We start from the raw sequence: 21,276 nt of genomic DNA, 5'->3' as shown, positions 1-21,276 counted from the left end.
ACTGCTTTGGAGGAACCTGGCTCCAGGGCAGGGAGTGCTGCCGGCTCAGGCTCAGCGAGGGTGGGCAGGTTGCTGGCTGTTTCAGCTTAGAAAAAAACTAAAGAAACTCACGGGATAGAAGGAGTACCTCCAGGAACGATGAGCTCTGGCTAAAGGCAAACAGAGCCAGGATGCTAGCCCTTGAAATGAAAACCATCATAGGAGGGGTTTTAAATCAAGGATAGTGGGTGAGATGAGTGGGCAGTGGGGCAGGGAATCATCCAGAGGTAAATTCATAACTCTGTCCCTTCAATAAGGAATGAGAAAAGTCAGAAAAAAGGGACATCAGAAAAGCAGGCTGCCAGGACAAGATCAAACGCTCTGCGATGGCTGTGGTCCCAGCAGGGAGAGGGGAGCAGCCTGTTTTAGATGAGGATAAGGGATTGGGAAACCCCAGAGTGCAGCGATGGGGACAGCCCAGGGACAAGAGTCAAGGAGAAGCTGGTGGAGGGCTGGTGTGTGAGCAGGGCGAGGGGAGGCACTGGCTCAGGGGAGTAAACAGGTTACGCGCATCAGGGATCTGCACGAATCCGCAGGGAGTGGACCACAACATACAGCGGATGAACAGGGGAGGGCATCACGGCTTGTCTATAAACCCCCCAGAGAGGACTGGGACAATACCTCCAAGATGCTAAGGAAGGCTGGGAGAGCACGAAACCACTGCCTGGGGAGACCTGAGGCAGGGAAGTGTCACAGCAAAGCCATCCTAAATGGCTGCATCTGGAGCCCCCCCGTTAGAAAACCACAAGAAGAGGCATCCCCTGAGCCAGAAACTGGTGTAGTCATGGGGGAAAAACCTCTGCAGGCTGACCTGTCCTTGCCAGAAAGAGCTACACAAAATAAAGAAACTGGTTGGAAGAAGTGAAAAACAAATACAGAGGAAAATACTTGCAAACAACAGGGAGACACCGTTGAGCCAGCGTGGATGTGTGACTCCCAGCAAAAGAGATCCTACTGCAATACCTGCAGGAGGATGGTTTAACAGCAAAGCAAGCTGGCCAAAATACAAATCAATAGTAAAACTAAAATGAATACAATGAAATAAAATAAAAATTCTTCAAAACCTGGCATTTTCTTTTTCAAACCAGGAAAACAGTAAGATGCAAAACCCCCAGCAAGTTAAAAACCGCGTTCACACAGGCGAAAAAATATTTTGAGCGTAATTTGCTTACCACGTAAAAATTAACAGCGGTGTATTTTTGCAAACCCATCAGAAGCAGGAACTCTGCTGGAAACCCACCGCAGCTGGTGGGGGACTGGGGTGGTTCATGTCTGGGACAGAGCCTGCACCCGCAGCGGACGCAGGCAGCAGGTCCCTGACCTCCCCAGCACTGCGGAGGGAGGCGGCAAATGCCAGGCTAATTTTTAGGAAGGGCTCCACGGGAATCCAGGAAACACTGGGATCTTAAACCTGGCTTTGGTACCAGGCAAATTTGCTGAAAGACAGGATTAAAAATGGCATTAGAAAACGTGTGGATAATCACGCTGTGCTTAGGCAATGTCCGGCGTGGGTTTGAGCAGGGAAGTCTTGCTAGAATTACATGGAAGATGTAAACAATGGTGACTCAGATGATATATAAACAATGATTTTTGTAAACCTTCGACCAAAATCTCTCTACAAAAGCTCTTCAGGACATTAAGGTGGATTAAGGGTGAGGTTTCGCTTGTAAACTAACTGCTTAACACTTAGGAGACAAGGGTAGGAACGAATGGACAGGATCTGTGCCAGACCTGTGCCAGTCGATACGTGCATAGAAGAGAGCAGGTCTTGCTGAGGCTGTACAGTGTGTCAGTGCTCGAATCTAAAGCTGCCTGAAGAGCTGGAAAGGGATGGCACGATGTCAAGCGGCTGAGCAGACAGACATCAAATGCAATTCAACATAATTAAATTCAAGGCAACGTTAAAGTAACCCTGTGAGTGCGCAGCGATGGGCTCTCAATGAGCTTTGTGGTTCAGGAAAGAGACGCTGGAGTCCTCGCGGGTTCTTCGCCTGCACGCTCTGCGTCGGTGACCAAGGGGAAAGGGCGTGAGGAGGGAATTGCTGGGAGTGCTGCCAGGTGTGAGCATGGCTGGGGCGGCTCGCAGAGGACAGGGCAGTGAGGCAGGGAAGCAGCTGAGCGGGGAGATGGAGCAGCTCTCACGGGGGAGAGACTCAGTGCACGCCGTAGCCTGGCAGGGCCATGGGGAAGGGACCTGGTAAGGGGCCACTGAGGGGAGGAAAGAGGAAGGAATATTTTGATTTCCTGGAGCGGAAGCTTCCATGAGCGCCACAGGGCTGGATCTGGCTTAAAATGACGGGGAGCACTCTCCAAACCGTGCATTACCACCTCGTGGGAGGCTGCCTCTGCTGCACAGACCAAGCGAGCAAATGGATTCAAAAGGGAACAGGCGAGCGCGCAGAGGGCTGGTCTGCTGGGGCTGCGGCAAGCCCAGGGTGCTCCCAGGCCGCTCCTGGCTGAAGAGGACAAGGACAAGATCCCTGTTGCTTGCTGTGACTCAGCCTTTGAACAGTTCCAGCTCTCCCCACCCTGCTCCTACCCTGCTGCAGCTGTGCTGGGTGCCCCAGCCCAGTGGCACTTCCCCAGTCTCCAGAGCCTGGTACCCGCCCCAGGACCAGCCCCAGGCGCTCCCCAATTCCTTGCCCCACTCCTCCATGCCCTGACAGCCCTTTGGGACACCAGCAGCACCTGAGCAGCTCTGGGCCAGGGGCTTCTGCGCTCACCCGTGGTGCTTGAGAGCCTAAATCCTCAAAGCAGCAAAGCTCTACCTCGGGATCTGCTCTGTCCGGCTCTCCAGAGGCTCGCCAGGGGTTGTTCCCCCTCTGCAGCCCAAAATCCAGCCTGGTTTTCAATGCCCGAGGCAGGAAAGAGGGAGCAAATTCCTGCTGTGCTGAGACCAGGTGGAAGGTGCAGTGCCCCCGGACACAATCCCCTACAGCGTAACCGCAGGCACCCAGCTCGCCCCGCCGCGCTGCTGAGGCAAATTACCAGTTATGAAGTGGAGAAAATTGCTACCTGTTTCCCCTTCCATCCCTTTATTACGGCTTTCTCTTTTATTGCAAATCATTACTTTCAACATGCCACTGAAGTAGGGGGGGTGTTTCTCTTTGGTGGCTCTTGGAAATAAATCTTTTGTCTTTTTCCACAATTGTCTGCCTGCCTTTTCCCACCACTGGTTTTTCTCAGAGTTTTTATGAATTTTGACTTTTTAAAGCACTGTGTATTTTTGTTTACTGAATGGATGATTCTCTGCCCAAATCGAATGTAATCAGGTCGTGATCATTGTTCCTTAGGCAACCACCAAGGCAATTACAGAGCTATGATCATGAATTAACACTGGTTTAAAAAGTTGAAAAAAAATAAAGCTTAATAAATTGTTGCTGAAACAAGGCGTTGGCAGCTGTGCCACCAGTCACCATGGAGGGCTTTAGTACAGTGATCATTGATCTTGATTAGAGAACTAGAGGAAGACAAAATAACCACACACCAGCTCGTAAAGGTAAATTCAAACCAATTTGATAAAGAAGGACCGCTGCTTTTGTGTTAAAATTCTGAGGGGATGCTTTGGTTAACAAAGGAATTGCTGTCTGCACCGGTATGGGGTGTGGGAGTAACTGGAACGGAAAACAAGGTTGTGCAGCGGGGGGGACAGCGAAGGTAAGGCGATTGAGCGCAGCCCTGCTGCCGCCTACAATGCCAGGGAAACATGAAAAAGCGTGATGGTAGAGCGCAGCGTCCTGATGAATGTGGTAGGGAGGAATGCGAGAACCGGCCACCCTGCCCTGTCGCTCCCATCAGTGTCTGCATGCTTCAAAGAGAAGTCCCAGCAACAGGCTGGAGAAACCAATCTGAGCACGTGTCAAGCCTCCCAGTGTCACTCGGCAGAGCTTTGGCTTTGCTGGGATGCTGTTGTGTGCTTAGTGAATGTCAGGAACACATTCTGTGTTCGGAGGGATTGGGGAGGGGCAGCCAGTCCGCGGCAGGATGAGGTCTGTGCAGAACACCTTGTCTGGAGAACCATCTTCCAAGCCCCAGAGCTCCGTGGTGGGCTCAGTCCTGGGGTTGATAACCTGTGTGTTATTTTATTCTACCTTCCGCTGCTGCTCTCCTCATCAGCCGTACACCAAGCTCATTCCTCGTTCCCCGCTAAGCTTTTGTGAGAGCAACTGCTGCCACTCGGCTCTTCCTTGTGTGAGCTGTCACCTTCCAGTTCCCCCCAGCTCCTGCCCGCACCCCACGGCCGTGGTGTTCGGATGGCTCATTTGAAAAGCAACATCATTACATGTGAGATGTTCTCCGGGACACGGAACTCCGGGTCCCCGCTGCGCACACCTCACCCTCCCCCTTCTCCCCTGAGCCATGGGGTCCTGGGTGCCAGGCACCGTCCCCCAGCAAACCTCGGCCTCATCCCTCCGGAAGGGAAAGGTCTGAACCCTCCTTCGCTTCTTTCATGGTAACATATTTGTGCAGGCTGGAGGTCTGCAGGTGCCCAGTGTACATAAGGGATGGCACATACAGACACAGACACTGAGCAGAGCTCCTCCTCCGGGCCCCATGTGACTGATCAGCTCTAGCACTCATTAACTCGGGAGAACCTGTTCCGTGGTGCTGAGGTCGTTCTTAAGGAGCTCGCTGATGTCGTTTCTGCAGCACCAAGCGCACAGCCGGACCCCAGAGGGAAGCGCTGCGGCCGCCGCCCGCTCCTCCCTCGGGGAGCCCTGACGGAGCCCTGAGGCGGCCGCCGGCCTCCACCGGGGCGGCACCGTCCCTCGCTCCGGCCCAGGCTGGCCAAGGGCGGCCTGCCCGTCCCCGCGCAGGCCCGTACCGCTCGGCCGGCCCCCGGTCACCGCCGCCGAGGAGCCGCCACGAGCCCGGGGCCCCCGGGGCCTCTCCGCTGCGGGCAGCGGCCACCGCAGGCCGCGGAGGGCGCCTCGTGCGCATGCGCGGCACCGCCCCCACCCGTGGCTGCGTGCGCGGCCGCGCGGGGCCGGCGCATGCGCGGTGTGCGCGGGGCGGGCGGCAGGGCCCGGGGCGGCTCCCGGCGGGGCCATGGCGGGCCGTGGGCGGCGGGGCCGGGGCCGGGGCCGGCGGGGAGCGGCGGCGGAGCAGGCGAGGCCCGAGCAGGCGGGGCCTGACCAGACGGGGCCCGAGGCGGCCTGCGGCTCCCCGAGGTGGTGGTGGCGGCGGTGGCGGTGGGGGGGGAGCGGGGCGGCGCGGCCCGTTGGGGCGCGGGCGGGCGCTGACGGCTGTCCCCGCTGTGCCCGCAGGCCGAGCCGGTTCTGCCCGCAGTGCGGGCGCGGCGTGGAGCCCGCCTTCCGCTTCTGCCCGGCCTGCGGCGGGAGGCTGCGGGGCGAGGAGGCGGAGCAGACGGAGCAGACGGCGTCGGCCCCGCCGCGGCGGCAGGCCCTGAGCCCCGCGGCCTCCCCGCGGGCCTCCGCAGCCCGGCGCTCGGTGACAGAGAGACCCGTCTCCCGCTCGCCCCGCAAGGCGCGGCCCGGCTCGGCGGTGCCGCTCCCGCTGGAGGCGGTGCTGACGGACCAGGGCAGCAGGCAGTGGAGGCTGGTCCGGCTGCTGGAGCGGGACGGCTGCGGGCTCATGTACGAAGGTGCTGTGGGGGCCGGGGCGGGCGGGGGGCCCGGGAGGGCCTGGCCTTACCGGGAGGCAGGGGAGGAGAGGGGCCAGGGCGGGCAGGAGCTCACTGCAGGCACCGCGTGTCCCTGACAGGCCGGACACCTCTTAGAGGCCCGCAGCCGCAAGTACCTCTTTTCTGTGCTCCTGTAATCACGTCTGTTCCGTCCTTCCACAGCACAGTCAGCATCTGGGACCTGCCCTCAAAAGCAAAGATACTCCCTCAAACTTGTGAGTTTTGATCTGTTTGGGTAAGGAATAGTGCGTAGTGTACCATGTCCAGGGCCTGACCCGTTTGGCCTGTTGTGGCTAAGAATGTCCGAGGAATTCAGAGAAAGTGGTCACAGAGGCTCCTTCTAGCTTAGGAGGTGGCTGTCACTTCCTGGGAGTGTTGTGCTTGGATTGCAGTAGCAGTTGGCTCTTCCACTAAAGGTGTGTAGAAAACAGATATGAGGCTTAAAGAAAGGACAAGCCTTCATCCCAGAGGTTGCCTCTCCAATCCACCAAGCTCGGTAATCTCCCAAACGGAATTTGGTGGTGTGAGGTAGAGATCTCGATTCCTTAATGTCAGACCTGCTTTTTTCCTGTCTGGGAAGCGTGCACGTGCCCTGCTGAAGCCTGGGGAAACTGGAGAGGTTGGTTTGGTGGCTGTGCAGAGGCAGTGTGGTGAACCAGCACTGAGAGAGTCCGTAAGGCCAGAGCACGTGTTTAAATCAAGCAGCAATGATAGCTGGAGTTGTGAGCCAGCTTTCTGGGCACTTGCCAACAACTTGGGTTCTCCAGAAACGTGCTGTTTCCAGTAACAGCTGTTCTGCAGTGGAAATTCAGTTGATTGATTTTCAGTAACTCGCAAACCAGAGCAGAAAGACTGTTTTCCTGTCTGCTTCTGCTGTGGCTCTGGGGGGTTGCTGGTCTGTGGGAAGACCAGTGATGACTGATGGCTCTGTGGGGGACCTGGCGGTGCCCACTCTTGGGGGCACTTGAAAAATCACTCTCCCTTTTGTCAGAAGACATGTAAGAGGATGGAGAAAGAATACGGTGTTAATGAGAAAAGACAGCCAAGTGCCACAAAGCTAGAACCAGTAGGTGGGAAACCGTAACCGCTCCTGTACACGACGCTCCCAGCTCCTCTGCTTTGCGCCTTTGTCAGGGTTTGGCGTTTTGCTCGGCCGTCTTCTGCCGGTGCAGCCCGGCCCTGTGGTTCAGAGGGCTGTAGAGTGTGATATGGCACACGAGAGCATTTTGGCTCCCGGGTTTGACGGCTCAGAGCGGCTCACCAGGCAAGGTGCAGCATGAAATATCCTCTGGAACATGGTCGGTTGTGTTGTCTGGAGTCTGCTGATCCTCCAGCTGCCTTGGCCGCTTGTGGGCAGGGCCTTTGGTATCAGACCAGCCAGAGCAGAAAACTGCTGCCTCCTCCCATGCATAACAGCATCTGTCCTAAGTGAGCCTGCAGTGTGCTAAGTGCATACATACACGTGCATAGGCAAATGCATACATTATTGACTGTAAACTATGTGCATTTCAGATCACCCGATAAAAACAGCAGTAAAAGGGCACTTAACTGGTTTAAAAAGATGGATTGTGAGATTTCAGCACTTTACCCAGACACTGGAATGTCACACATACAGACTTTCTTGTCTTGCTTTCTGACAACTAGAATAAAATGTTATAGCTCTTTGTTGGGACTTGCCTGTTTGCAGAAATGACCTCATCCGTGCTGTGAATAAGAAGGTCGCCTCTGGCTCCTTGTAACATAACAGCCTGGGGACCAGAGCTCGCTCTAGGTTGCCAGCTGGTCTGCATTGTCCAGCTGTTTTTAAGCCACAGACAGTTGTAAGTGGTAGTGCTTGAAATGTCCAACTTGAGGGAGCCGCTCCCTCGCTCTGTGCTGATGCTCGGAGTTCATGTGGTTGGTAGGTGCAGCATTAACAGTGAACCAAAAGACCTGAGCTCTGTTCTCAGCTTTGTTGCTGATTTGGTATTTGATTTTTTTTTGGGGGGGTTGTTGCTTTCTTTAAAACGAGCAGTGAAGGTCCTGTAGCAATCTCGCCCAAGTTTCCCTTTCTAGCAGGGGGTGTGCGGCTGAAGTAACGCTCCTCCTTCCTTTTCCCTTTAGGATGTCAAAGATGGCAAGATCTACAATGAACAGAACTTCTTCCAGCGAGCTGCGAAGGCAGGCACAGGTTGGTGCTTTTTGGAAGGGCAAGGACTAGGCTGCCTGTTAGGAAACTGGCATCTCTCTCTCATCAGTTATGTGAGTCTCTTGGAAGGCCAGGCTAGAATAAACTAATTCACTGCTTGGTTGGTGCCAGAGTGCTGGGAAGTTTGGCCAAGAGCCTGCTCTCCCAGGAGTCTCTGTGCACCTTAGGGCACTGCAGTATTGGCATTTTGAAGCTTTCTTGCCCTGCCCGAGCTTTGTCTTGATCTCCCTGGTAGCTGTTCAGCTCTGCAGCCTGACCTGCCTTGGCTCCCTCTCTCTCCTCTGCCCCTTCCGTGGGCGTTTCTGTCAGCTGCAGTCTGGTATTTACTCCATTCACTCAAAAACCTGAGCAAGAGCAAAGCTGCCAAGAGAATGTGGGCAGGTGTGTGAGCAGGGGTGGTGGAGGAAGGAATGTCAAACCTGCACTTGTGGGAGGACTGTAAAAATCTGCTTCTCCATCCCTCTCTCTCTCCCCTTCTTCTTCTACCTAGCCCTTAGCAACCACAGGCCTTAGCCTGCTCTGGTGTTCCCGGCTTCCTTTGTGTCTTACTCTTGCTCTGCAGTGCTGTGTGCGTTGACATGCCAATACCCCAGCACGTTGGGCTGGCATCTCTGGGACAGAATCCCTACGAGAGAGGCTTCCAGCTGTGAGCTGCCCAGGGCAGAGCAGGCCCTCGGAGAAGGGGCGTCCCTGACTGAGCTCCTTCGTTCTGGAGCTCCTTAGCAGTGTCTGCTGCACTGTCCTCTTCTCTCCCCTTCTAGTGGAGAAGTGGAAGAAGCGGCACTCTGTGCCGTTGCTGGGAATCCCCAATTGCGTTGGCTTTGGACTACACGCAGATAGCTACAGGTGAGGTGACTCTGCCAAGGGCACGGCTGAGCTCTTTTGTCCACAGCTGCCATCTTCTGGGGCTTTCCCTCTTCCCTCCTTGCTGGCTGCTCTTGCTTTTCTCGTTGTCCCCTGTGCTCCTAACCTTATGCACTGCTTCTGTCTCATTTATTAACACATGGTTTGCCTCATTATCCCGTTTCCTTCAGTCCTTGTGTTGCTGGTGCAGTCATTGCTTTTGCTGCTTCTGCCCCTCAGGCCAGGGGACACCTTATTCTTGCCTTTTAAGCTTAACACAAAGGGGAGACTCAGACTATATATCTGCGACACGAGATCAGCACGTCTCTCCTTTTCAAGGAGTTTTCTGTTAGCAAAACTTGAGGACGTGTTTGCTCGGGTCAGCTTGGAGTTGAAGGGGGGTCTAATCCAGGTGGATCGCTTGACTAGTGTCTGTTGCAGGGTTTCCAGATCAGGTAGGTACTGCTCAGTGCTGAAGCCCTTGTCTCTTGTAGGTTTTTGGTGTTCTCTGACTTAGGGCGAACTCTTCAGTCAGTCCTGAGTGATGGGTTACACGTCCTGAGGGAGAAGGCAGCGTTTCAGATCGTAGTCCGGCTGGTATGTAGAGAACCAATACTTTCTCATAGACCTTTTCTGAAAAGACCTATAACTTTCTTCTGGATCTTTCAAAGGTGTTTTAAAGCTGATCCAGGGGGTTGGCTGGGGTCTCCAAGTAGCATCTCTTGAGCCTGTTGTAAACTTGAGTAGCATCTTTTGAGCAATATGTCACCTTGAAGGAGATGGGGGTAAGGAGAAAGAGAGAAACCTGCATTTTGAAAAGTAAAGGCTGTGAGACGTGGTGCTTTTTGTGCTTCTCCACACAGCTGTGGGGAGCTGGGGGGTCCAGCTCAGTGATAGCCAGGGTACTGAGGGAGTCTGTGTGGTTCTGATACGCTTGCCTGTTCTATTCACTGCTAGCTAGACTGCCTGGAGTACATTCATGAAAACGAGTATGTGCACGGGGACATCACAGCTGAGAACATCTATTTGAACCCAGCAGACCTCACCCAGGTAGGGAGCAGTGCTGCGAGGTAACGGCGGTGAAGGCTGGCTTGTGAAATGGGATAGAGCAACACCCAGGGTCCCGCTGCTGGCCAGGGAGCAGCGCAGTCTGTGCAGTGCTCAAGCAGGTGCTGTGCCGCAGGATTGCGGGCTACGCCGTAAGCAGGCTTCACACCTGAAGGAGTGGTCATGGTGCCTTAGATGTCACCTGGAGTCTGCCCTAAGGAGCAGTGCCTTTCCCTGGAGGGCAGTTTCAGGCTCCTGACTGGAGGAGGCAGAGTGGAGGTACAGCCTGTGGACTTGACACCAAGCAGTAACGCTCAGATGTGTGCTTGATGTCTTCTAGGTGACCCTCGCAGGCTATTGCTTTGCGTTCCGTTACTGCCCAGGAGGGAAGCACGTGGCTCAGCGCGAAGGCAGCAGGACCCCTCATGAAGGCACGACAGAGTTTATCAGTCTGGACAGCCACAAGGGAGCAGGTGAGCCTTGGTTTGTGACACAAGCCAGCCAACCTCAGCTGGAGCTGTTGCTGTGGCAGAGCTCTCTGGAGCTCGGGCTCGCTGCTGGCATTTCTGTTACTGCTGCTTTCCAGGCATTCACATGCACCTGGAGCCCAGTTCCTCCTTGGGCTCTTTCCTCTTGCCTCTCTCTGGGCTGCTGTGTTGAGACTTGCCAGGTCACTCAGGGACTGCAGCAAGAGGGGCAGGGGTGTTCCTCCTCCATCTGGAGCCTTGGCTGCTGCGGGCGTGCGAGGAATAGAAAACAGGGCTGCTCCTTTGTGCTGGCTTAGCAGGGATCTGTTTCAAGCCAGGACTGGATCCCTGCCCAAAACAGATTTGCAGCAGGCTTTGCTCTGACCTTGAAGCAACCAGAGCTGGAAAGGCATTTAAATTAGCCAGTTCCTCTCCTGGTTGGGATGCGACTCTTCTCTCCCAGTGTTCAGACTGGGCAAATCTTCTTCCAGAGGCTGGGAGATGATTCCTCAGCTGTGTGGGTTAGCAGGCTCCCACGAGTATTGATAACCTGGAGCCCATCTGAATGAAGCTCTTGCATTTCATTACCGCTTCTCTCTAGACTTGTGCGCCTTCATGGGGCTGCCTGTTTTACAGAAGGGGCACCTCAAGTAGACTTCCAAGGTTGTGCAGTGAGTGCTGGAGCCCTTACCTTTGGAGGAGAGGTGCTAGCCTGGGCTGCTTCTGGGATGGCTCCCAAACTCTGTTTTTTCACACGTGGCTATCTCTTCCTTCCCATCAGGACCATCTCGCCGGAGTGACTTGGAATCTCTGGGCTACTGTCTTCTGAAATGGCTCTGTGGCTTCTTGCCTTGGTCTGATGAGCTGGACAAAGTAGAAACTGTGGTGGAGAAGAAGGAAAAGTAGGAGAAATCATCTACTCTCTTGGGAAATGCTCAGCAGAAAGCAGTGAGGGAGGTTTTGTGACTGAAGAGAAATCACTCAGTCATAGTACGCTGTTGGGATGTGGGTAAATCCCACTGTAAAGGCTGAGCCTGGCCACAGGGCGCTGGATGAACCCCGAGTTCTGCTCCATTCGGAACGTGCCCATCTGAATTAAGCCTTTTTTATTTTTTGTCCCTATTGGCAAAGACAGGCTGTTCAGGTGCCTGCTCCATTGCTTCTCGTCTGACAGCACTCTGATTATTCCAGGTACAAAGGGGATGTGAAATGCCTTCTCCGAGTGTGCTTCAGGCAGAGATCCATTCCAGGTACGGGCTTGCTCGCTGTGACAGTGGCACTGGGGGAAGGAGGCTTGGCTGTACCTGAAGCGAGAACTGTCTCTCCGCTGGGGTGCTAGTCCAGGGTGGCGACGGTGACGAACCGTTGCATGGACAGGTTGACAGGCTCCTGTGAACAAACACCTTGTTCTCTGCAGCAAAACAAGAAAGGCTGCCACGCATTGTCTGTATTCATGAGCCTTGCTGAAGAGGCAAGTGTTCTGGTGGCTTTAAAAATGCAATATCTGGGGCTAGAGGTCATTTCCCCATCCTGTCTTTGCACTTTGTTTTAATCTTTGGTTTTGTGTCCCCCTCTCTGCAGCTGGCCAAGGCGGGTGGGTGAACTGTCTGCAGGGAGAGCAGTCTGAGCAGGGCATTTGGCAGCTTTGTAAAGACAACTGGCCTTGCTGTGCTGCTCCACAGTGATGTTCCTTGCTTTGCAGCTGCCCTCCAGAGCTACCTGCAGCAAGTAATGGCACTGGGGTACGAGGAGAAGCCTGACTATGAGGCCCTGCGGCAGCTCTTCAAAAAGCCACTGGAAAAGATGAAAGCTTCAGCTTACGACTCTGTGGATATCAAAATGGTGCCCTAAGTAAGTGCTAGTAGTTTACATTGCAGCAGCACAAAGCACTTGTGCCCCTGTCGTGCTGCTTGTGCCCCTGGGGTGCTGCAGGCAGCAGTCAGGTGAGCACAGAGCAGGCTGGTCTGTGAAATCTCTCCCGCTGAGACCCAGGGGCTGCTCCTGACCTGCAGAGGGAGTACTGGCCCTTCAGCGTGACCTGTTAAGACATCAGTCCAGTGCTACACCGAGCCAGGCTTAGCCTGTGTTACAGCATATGTTTCCTCAGGTTTTTTTTCTGGAAATACTTGTCCTTGGAGGAATACAACAAGGGTTAATAAAGCAAAGGCTGAACAGTCTGCAGGGGTGTGGAGTTGCTAACAAAATGCTGACTGATGCAATCTGGTCTTTTTCATTTTTGTTTAAAAGAGCCAAGGCTCTGGGCTGTAGCTTTTGCTTTGCTTCTTCAGAAAGCATTTTGTAGCTCTGGTTTTATTGCCTCAGGCCTGTGGCAGTAAGTGGTGGCTCTCTAGGCCCAGGTGCTCTGTTTTATCCATGAGGCACCTTCAAGATTGAGCCTTGATCCAGAGACAGATCTGGTTTCAGTCCAGGGCTGCATCAGCCAAGGCCACTGCATTAAGCAGCAAGGCCCAGGAACATGGAGCTGGCTCCTCATCACCTCATCTGCCCTTCCTGGGAAGAAATTGAACTGACTGATTAATCTTCTCATTTTGTGTCTTTTCTTTCAGATCAAGAAAACTTGCACAAGAAGAGTTCACAGCTTTCTGCAGTGTGAGGCCTTTCCTGCAGATGTTTAACTTTTACCTGTTTTAGAACTGGGAGAGGTTTTTATAAAAGTGTTTTCTTCCAATTTTAATGTGACCTAATGCTGAAATTTGAGCTGCTGTAACAAGTTAATGTGAAGACACTCCTGCGTGGCAAGTCATTGTAAGCAGTAGCAGGAGAACTGCAGTGTAGCCACAGGGACAAGGTGAAACCTGGTACAGAAAAGCTAAATCAGGGGCTATTTTTTTAAACTACAGTGGCATTACATAGTTTTGTAACAAACTTTGCAGACAAGCACCTCAGGCTCCTCTCTGTTGGATGTTTGGCAAGTTCAAGGCCTTTCTGTAGGCTCTCTGGGGCTGCTGTAGAGTTGTGAGGGTGGTTTGAGCCCCATCCTACTTGCTGTGCAGGGTATTCTCCCAGCTGCTCCTCATATTAATGTAAACAGCCCACAGGCAGGCCCCTCTGCAACTTACTCATAAGGACTTGGCTCAGAGCTCAACAATCCTTCATCCCCAAACTTCCCCTCAGTTCTCCAAGCCCTGTGGGACACCAGTCATTGAAGTAAGACAGGGAGCCATCTATATTAAAACAGCTTTTATAAACAGTCACTACACCGTGTGTATGTGAACTGTTGCCATCTGCCACAGTAACTTCTAAACGAAGGAAGAGTCATGGAGTCCGGTTCCAGTGTTAAATTCAGCAACGTCTCCTGGAAGTCTTGCACCTTGGTATTGCAATGCTCACTCCCTGCTTGTAAAGAAAGTCTGTTTTCCTGACGTTCCCAGGCTGAAGGAGCTTTAACCCAGGCTTGCTAGGCTGAGGTCAGGGGAGGTGGTTTCTTCAAATTATTGCAGAAGCAGCACAGATTTCATTTTTGATAAGAAAATTAGAATTAGAAGACAGGTATAGGCAAAGTTGAGGGGAAAGGCTCTTGTTGGAGGTATCAACAATTATTCACTATCATCCCTGTATGACTAAAACAGAAGTAAGTTCCCAGGAACCCTAGGGAAAGTAAAAAGCGTGAAGAAATCAGAGGCTTAAGGAGCCCGACTTCTCCCTTTCTTCACTGTGTTCTGCCACATTTTTTCGCTTGACTGGCCTTCCGGCACACGTGCCATCCCTTGGCCTAGCACAGCCTGACTGTAAACATGGCTCCGGGTCGTGAGGCAGACATGGCTCCTTGCTCGGGGCACTGCCAGGAGACAGTGCTGAGGTAGGCTTGAGAGGTATTGTAAGGCTGCCTTCTGTAGAAGGCGTAGAATTGGCACTGCTGATGGAAGAGTAGCCTGAGCTCCCTTCCACGGTAGGATTTTTTGGGGTGAGAGGTGCTGAAAGGCTGCGAGTGTCCGGCAGCTTGGCCTCCCGTGGCAGTGCCGCGTGCCCAGCCCGCTCCATAGCTAGGCTGTCTTCATCGCTGGAGTCCTGACCGCAGTGCTCCGCAGGATCCACGGAGACCACCGTCGTGTCCAAGATCCCACTGGGACTTGGCACTGTGGAATGAGAAAAGGGAAAGGTTAGTTTGGATTTGGGCAACACCATTCAGCACAGAATGAAGCAGCAAACTGACCAAGCAAGAGCATAAACCTTATGTCTGCTTAGTCATGGAGGGGAGGGCAGAGCACTAAGTTCACTCTCATTTAAAGCAGTAACTTTTTCCCACTCAGACTGTTTGGAGAGGTGCTAAGAGCTGTTTAGAAAATGAAGAGTCAGTCCCAGTGTCAGCAAACCAAAGGGATGATGCAGCATTTCTAACACTGGGCCCTTCATCGCGTTTGGTCCGCTGTCAGCGGTACCTGAGAACAGCCGCACTTGGAAACGCTCAGCAGCTCCAACCCCCGTCATGTGCTGAAGCAATATGGAGAAAGAGAATAGATCTAGACCTCTAAAACAGTTTAACAATTATAACCACTGGGGAAGGGGGAGAGTTTTTCCAACTGGTCTTCAGCTGAAAGTTCAGGCTTCTGTTGCCTGAGAAACAGTTTTAAGCAAAGATGAAAAGACAGTTTTAGTTCTCTGTCTGCTTTTTCTAATAAGAATAAAACCCTCACCATCTGCGTCTTTCTCGCCTTCACTTTCCTGATCACCTTCATAACCAGAGGAGGAATGTAAACTCCAGTCTAGAAAGGTATCTGGAAGACTTTCTTCCTGGGTGGATAGCTCTGCTGTGGGTGTAATCACAAAGCTGCCTCTGTCATCCTGAATGCTGTCTTCCCTTGTCCTGTAGAAAGGAAATCCAGAAGTCACACATTAAAAGCCAAGTCTTCATTTGCAGCTCTCTTAATGGGTATGTCAATTAAGATAATTACAGAAAAGTTGATCATATTTCAGAACGGAACCTCAGGATACCAGAGAGGAGGAAAGGCTCATGCTAATCCTCAGAGACATCTACAGCAATGAGTTATCCTGACCTTTTAGCGCTCTTTCCAGAGGGAGAGCTAAGGAAAGTCTGAATTTCCACGTTAGCGTGCAAGGGACTGGGCTCTGGGTGCTCCTGTTTCACCCCCAACAACAAACAGAGCTGAATGTAACTCATAATCTGAAAAACAAAAAGCCAGTAAGAATTAGACCATGCGGTTCCCTCTGCCTGGAGGCTGTTTCTCTTCATTTTGTAGGAGAGCCCTATCCCAGTGAGTCCTTCCCACGTGTACTCAACCAGAGCAATTCTAGTCCCTGCAGATCAAGGTTAAAGCCACCACTTTGTTTAGATACCCTCTCCTCCAAAAATCTAAAAGTTAAACCCACTTCCCGTTATTTGAAGTTTACTGCCTCCTGCCAGATGGCAGCTTTGCTGTGGGTGTTAGACATCAGCAAATGAAGACAAAGAGCTCACCCACCTTTTCTTTGCCTATTTGGTCATAACGCACATCTTCGAATCGCCGTTTCACTGCAGTTAAGGGCACCTGCCTATAATCCTTTGGGATATCATCATCGAAACTGGAAAGAAAGATTAAAGTCCAAATCTTAGAACGGATTATATGAAACAGTGATAACAAAACCTGCCAATTTAAGTACTTTCCCTCTGTCCATCTCAGTTCTGCGCTAAGGAAGTTGGTGTTTCAGCAGAGCTGCTATGCAGCTAGCCAGGACACTTGGTTTCTAGCATATGAGCATCGTTCCTGTTCATTGAGGTAAACAAGATATTTGCCTTGTACTCTTTAAAGAAGTGAGCTACTTTTGCTGCTGGAACTCCTGAAGCTCACCAATAATCCAGTTGCAGTCTTCTGAAAATAGTGATGTTTGCCAAGCTAAAAACCTGTTAAGCCTTGAGCAGCATCACATTTTCTGTAACCCAGGGCCACTATCAATGGGGAGAAATAGAACAGCTGTCCCTGAACTGGCCCCCCTAGGCCTCAGTGCCTTGTGAGGGGGGAGCAAGGCAGTTTCCCAAAGCCACCTCCTTCATTGGGAAGGGCTGACTGTATAGATGCAGCTTGTCTGCTTCTAATTCCTCTTTTATGAAACCTCTCCTAGGTTAAGATGCAAGATATTAAAGAAAGTAACATAGAAAAATAATTTTCCACCACGCCACGTGGTTGATCTGAGCATAACGGACTAAACTAGGTAACAACACTGCTGCAGTTGTTCCATACAAGGTTACTCATGCTAATATGGCGTGAAAGACTTCAGCTGCTGATGGAATGCATTTAGACCAATCCACCACTATGGAGTTTTTTCATATTTAAAAACACGTTCAAGGAATTACATTTTGTGTCTCATTTGCAGAGGTTGTGTTTGTATGTGAACACAGTTCAAGCAACAGTTAATGCAGAGGGAAGCCAAAGATTCTTTCCAGTATTATTATTAGCAAAGGGGGGAAAAAAAAGCTTGAGCAGCAGAAATGAATGTGAATGATCACAATAACCACGCTGTCCACCAGTCAGAACCCCTACCGTGTGCAAATGACCATGCAGGCTATTCCCAAGAGCAGGAGTCGACTGCGAGGTACAGGTCTCAGCTTCAAATAACGGTCCACACATCCCACTGTCATGTGAAGGCACAGGCTAGAAAACTTTTTCATGGTAGCCACGTCTACCAGCCAATCAACCAGGATGTACCTAGACAGGAAAGAGAGACATAATCTGTGCAGTTAGAAGCCAGTCAAATCCATGCTGAACACCCTCCCCACGCCTAGTTACCGAGTCCCTTCTCCACTCAAAAGTTTCAAGCCAAGCAATTTCACCAAAAGAATTTTCAGAAAAATGATGCGTTGCACTGAGATAGAGATTTGCAACCAGAGGCCTGTTATCCTCTGAAAGGTCATCAGTTGTCTGAAGTTGTCTGTGAAATGGAGTTAGAAACTATCCTGTAATAGGCACTTGCACGAGGAAAGGGTAGGGCACATCAATTAGGAGGCTAAAGGCCACCTAAGGTAACTAGAGAGCAACTATAGCTCCAACAAGGCAAATGGTGCCTCCAGTTCTTGAAAAACTTGTTAGTCTGGACAGATGCAAGGATTTACAGTCCAGAGAAAACCTCACACACCTCATTTCAGTTCTTCATGGGGGCTCTACTACTTCCTCTTTGCAAAGTGTCATGTGTTCGAGAGTGGTGGTCAATGGGACAGAGTCCAGTTGGAGCCTTGTGTCTAGCGGAGTCCCTCAAGGGTCGGTACTGGGACCAGTTCTATTCAATATCACAGAATCACAGAATCAGTCAGTTTGGAAGAGACCTCTGGGATCATCGAGTCCAACCGTTGCCCTGACACCACCCTGTCAACTAGACCAGGGCACTAAGTGCCATGTCCAGTCTTTTCTTAAACACATCCAGAGATGGTGACTCCACCACCTCCCTGGGCAGCCCCTTCCAATGTCTAATAACCCTTTCTGAAAAGAAATTCTTCCTAATGTCCAACCTGAACCTCCCCTGGCGAAGCTTGAGGCTGTGTCCTCTTGTCCTATCGCTGGTTGCCCGGGAGAAGAGGCCGACTCCCACTCCACTACAACCTCCCTTCAGGTAGTTGTAGACTGCACTAAGGTCACCTCTGAGCCTCCTCTTCTCCAGGCTAAACAACCCCAGTTCCCTCAGCTGTTCCTCGTAGGACAGACCCTCCAGACCCTTCACCAGCTTGGTTGCCCTCCTCTGGACTCGCTCCAACACCTCAACATCTTTCTTGAAGTGCGGGGCCCAGAACTGGACACAGGATTCAAGATGCGGCCTCACCAGTGCCGAGTACAGAGGGACGATCACTCCCCTAGACCGGCTGGCTACACTATTCGTAGTAGAGGCCAGGATGCCATTGGCCTTCTTGGCCACCTGGGCACACTGCTGGCTCATGTTTAGCCGGCTGTCGATCAGCACCCCCAGGTCTCTTTCCACTGGACCGCTTTCTAACCACTCTCCCCCCAGCCTGTAGAGCTGCATGGGGTTGTTGTGGCCGAAGTGTAAGACCCGGCACTTGTTCTTGTTGAACCTCACGCCGTTGGTCTCGGCCCATCTATCTAACCTGTCCAGATCCCTCTGTAGGGCCTTCCTACCCTCCAGCAGATCGACACTCCCACCCAGCTTGGTGTCATCTGCACATTTACTGAGGGTGCACTCAATCCCTATGTCTAGATCATCTATAAAGATATTGAACAGCACCGGCCCCAGAACTGAGCCCCGGGGAACACCGCTAGTGACCGGCCACCAGTCGGACTTTGCCCCATTCACCACCACTCTCTGGGCTCGGCCATCCAGCCAGTTTTTAACCCATTGAAGAGTCCACCCATCCAAGACCTGGGCAACCAGTGTGTCTAGGAGGATGCTGTGGGAGACAGTGTCGAATGCCTTACTGAAGTCTAGATAGACTACAGCCACAGCCCTGCCCTCATCTACTAAGCGGGTCACTTTGTCATAGAAGGAGACCAGGTTGGTCGAGCAGGACCTGCCTTTCATGAATCCATGTTGGCTGGCCCCGATGCCCCGATTGTCCTGCATGTGCCGTGTAATGGCACTCAGGACGATCTGTTCCATCACCTTGCCTGGCACCGAGGTCAGGCTGACAGGCCTGTAGTTCCCTGGATCGTCCTTCCAACCCTTCTTGTAGATGGGCGTTACGTTTGCTAATTTTGCTAATACTTCCTCTTTGCAAAGTGTCATGTGTTTCTCTGATTGTACATAACGCATCCCAGGAGAGTAAAGCAGAAGATTTCATCTTCCCACAAGACCTCATTCTAGATTTGTTTCCATCTACAGATGTAGAGGGAAACAGGCAGTGGTTTCTGTTGTGTGGCCTGACTCCTGGATCTCAGTTTTTACCTCATTGTTTCATTCATTCCTTTTTGCACAGTGAAGATATGTTGCTTGTTGATAGGATGGGAAGCTTGAAACATTTGAGACACCATTTCAGTGGAAGATTTGCCTTCTAATCCTAGTTGCTTTCCACTCCCACAAGCTTTGGCTAAAGCCATCTGTAGTAAAGAGAACACAAGAGAGTATTTTGGTTTTTTTACCAAATAAATACAGACTAAAACAGCACAGGATGGTCCTGTAGTTTTCCTGCTGAAAACAGAGTGAACATGACAAACTACTTGAAAGGTAACAGACTGAGTAGTTCTTAGTTTGGTTTAAGTGTTGAACACACACATGATTTGGGGGCAGGCTTTTGAGTCTATCAAAAGATGCACCTTTACTCAGATTGTACCACAGATGCGCAGTATTTTCCAAAAGAGGGGGATCTGCAGAGTAAATACACACACGTGTACAGATAGATATTATTCAGCAATTTTGACCCTGCTTCTAAAGGGAGAAGAGGAGTCTAAACCAACAATGGCAGCGTAGAAAAGACTGAATAAAGACGGTTTTGCTGGGAAAAGTCAGTCTTACCTGTGCTTCCCAGCAGCCCTTTGCAGCATAGCCCCGTAGCTTCCTGAGACGTTGGAGGTATCTGCCAGGATCTGACATCTACGGAGAGGAACGTAAACTGATTTCAAAACCCATTACCTTTACACTACAAACAGAAGGATTGTAGTACTAATATCGAAAGAAAAAACACTGCCTCTGGGTACATCTATTATTTCAGCAAGCAGGCTGTAGGAAACCAACCAAGGAACAAATGTTTTGTGAGGTTCTTCTGTAAATTTGTGTGCAGAATTACTGGCAATTATTTTCTTTTTTTAAAAAAACCCCCACCTAATTCAAAAATGAAATTTAATTCTTTAAATGGGAAAGCTGTTGCTAGGCCTGGTAAACTTACTCATTAAAATTCTTCATCTTTAATGGATCAACAGTTATATTTGGGTATAAAACAGGTTGCGTGGTGATTTTTTGGCTCCTGGAATATCCACTTGACTATAAACATGGCCCTCATGGGCAATGGAATAAAGCTGTGTGGTGCCTGACAGTTTCTTGGGCACTTGGGTATAAAACTTGGCAAGGATGAGGGTCCTTGGGCTCCCAGGGCAAAGCAGTGACTGAGACCCAGTCTGGAAGCTGTAGCCAGGCTGAGCTCTGATGACAAACCACCAGTCTCCAAGTTGTGAGGCAGCATGTCAGGGTCCTGCTGTAGCTGCTGGTGTGCTGGGCTGCGTAATAATGATGGAACCCAAGATGGGAGATGAGGGTGATGTCTGAGGTACGGAGAAGGGGGGGAAGTGCATCCCCTGGTGAGTCCCAGCTGAGTGTCTGCACAGGACAGAGTTGCACTGGGAGAGGGAAACCTTGACATGTGGCCCAAAAGGGAGCTGTGCTCCTGCCAACCCTCACGCTCAGACAGAAGCAAGCACTTCTATCTACAGGTTCCGGGCAGCTCAAGATAAGGCATCTTGTGTTGGGAATCATCAACCAAGGAGAAAGTCAGTCTCTTCTCTTAATACTGAGGATATTTATTGAGCATTCGGAGCCTTCATTACTGGGAGAAGCTTCATATTTCATTTTCTCCAGCAATTTTGCTTGCACCACCCTTTCCAGTGCAGCCAAGGTGACAGCTACACGCAGCAGACCCCAGTCAGCCCCGGCCGGGCGCTGCTGTGCTGCCCTGACGCCCCCAGCCCGGGGCTGCCCCGGGGGGCTGCGGGCAGCGCGCACAGCTGCTGCAGCCGGTGGCACGGAGGGGCCGGCACAGCCCCTGCCGGGGGCACCCGCCTGCTAATTAGCACCAATTAACCTAAGGGGCAGCAGCATCCCCTTCCCCCCCCGGGGAGGTCGCGCGTTACCGAGCAACGGCCGCGAGCAACGGTCGGCGGGGGCGGGGGCGGGGGCGGACGCGGACGCGGACGCGGACGGCTGAGGGGTCGCTCCCGGGCCGGGGACCGCACGTCTGCGGAGCGCTCAGGGGCGACCCGAGAGGGCGTTTTGCAGCGACTAAAGAAGTCAGTAGGTTCAGGGATTATTAGCGGTGACAGCGGGGACCGGGGCGGCCGGCGGAAACGGCCGCGGGGCTGCGGGCGGCTTGACTGGTTTGTTCTCTCTCCCAGCATAGCGGCCCCGTCTCTACCAGAGAGCTTCGGACAGCAACAAAAAGG

At 52.1% G+C, this 21,276-nt stretch overlaps 2 protein-coding genes across 3 annotated transcripts; one reads left to right on the top strand and one right to left on the bottom strand.

Moving 5' to 3' along the window:
• Positions 1-5,088: 5,088 nt before the first annotated feature.
• Positions 5,089-14,889, top strand: LOC137674652 (serine/threonine-protein kinase VRK3-like). Of its 2 annotated transcripts, XM_068420194.1 has the most exons (12): positions 5,089-5,210; positions 5,307-5,644; positions 5,846-5,898; positions 7,787-7,853; positions 8,633-8,717; positions 9,209-9,311; positions 9,672-9,764; positions 10,102-10,234; positions 11,010-11,130; positions 11,420-11,478; positions 11,931-12,079; positions 12,796-14,889. In XM_068420194.1, exons 1-11 carry the CDS (start codon positions 5,089-5,091, stop codon positions 12,077-12,079), a joined length of 1,323 nt encoding a protein of 440 aa, XP_068276295.1. In that variant the 3' UTR covers positions 12,796-14,889. The 2 variants fall into 2 exon arrangements, with proteins under 2 accessions (XP_068276295.1, XP_068276296.1); XM_068420195.1 differs by lacking the exon at positions 9,672-9,764.
• On the bottom strand, positions 13,865-16,742 carry LOC137674583 (cyclin-F-like). Its single transcript, XM_068420043.1, has 5 exons — positions 16,726-16,742; positions 15,670-15,874; positions 15,244-15,371; positions 14,884-15,053; positions 13,865-14,325 (listed from the first exon to the last, which is right to left on the bottom strand). Exons 1-5 carry the CDS (start codon positions 16,740-16,742, stop codon positions 13,865-13,867), a joined length of 981 nt encoding a protein of 326 aa, XP_068276144.1.
• Between the last annotated feature and the right edge of the window lie 4,534 nt (positions 16,743-21,276).

This window comes from Nyctibius grandis, chromosome 30 (genome assembly GCF_013368605.1).
Source record: "Nyctibius grandis isolate bNycGra1 chromosome 30, bNycGra1.pri, whole genome shotgun sequence".
NCBI classification, from domain to species: domain Eukaryota; kingdom Metazoa; phylum Chordata; class Aves; order Nyctibiiformes; family Nyctibiidae; genus Nyctibius; species Nyctibius grandis.
This window is presented reverse-complemented; position numbering and strand designations above follow the sequence as displayed.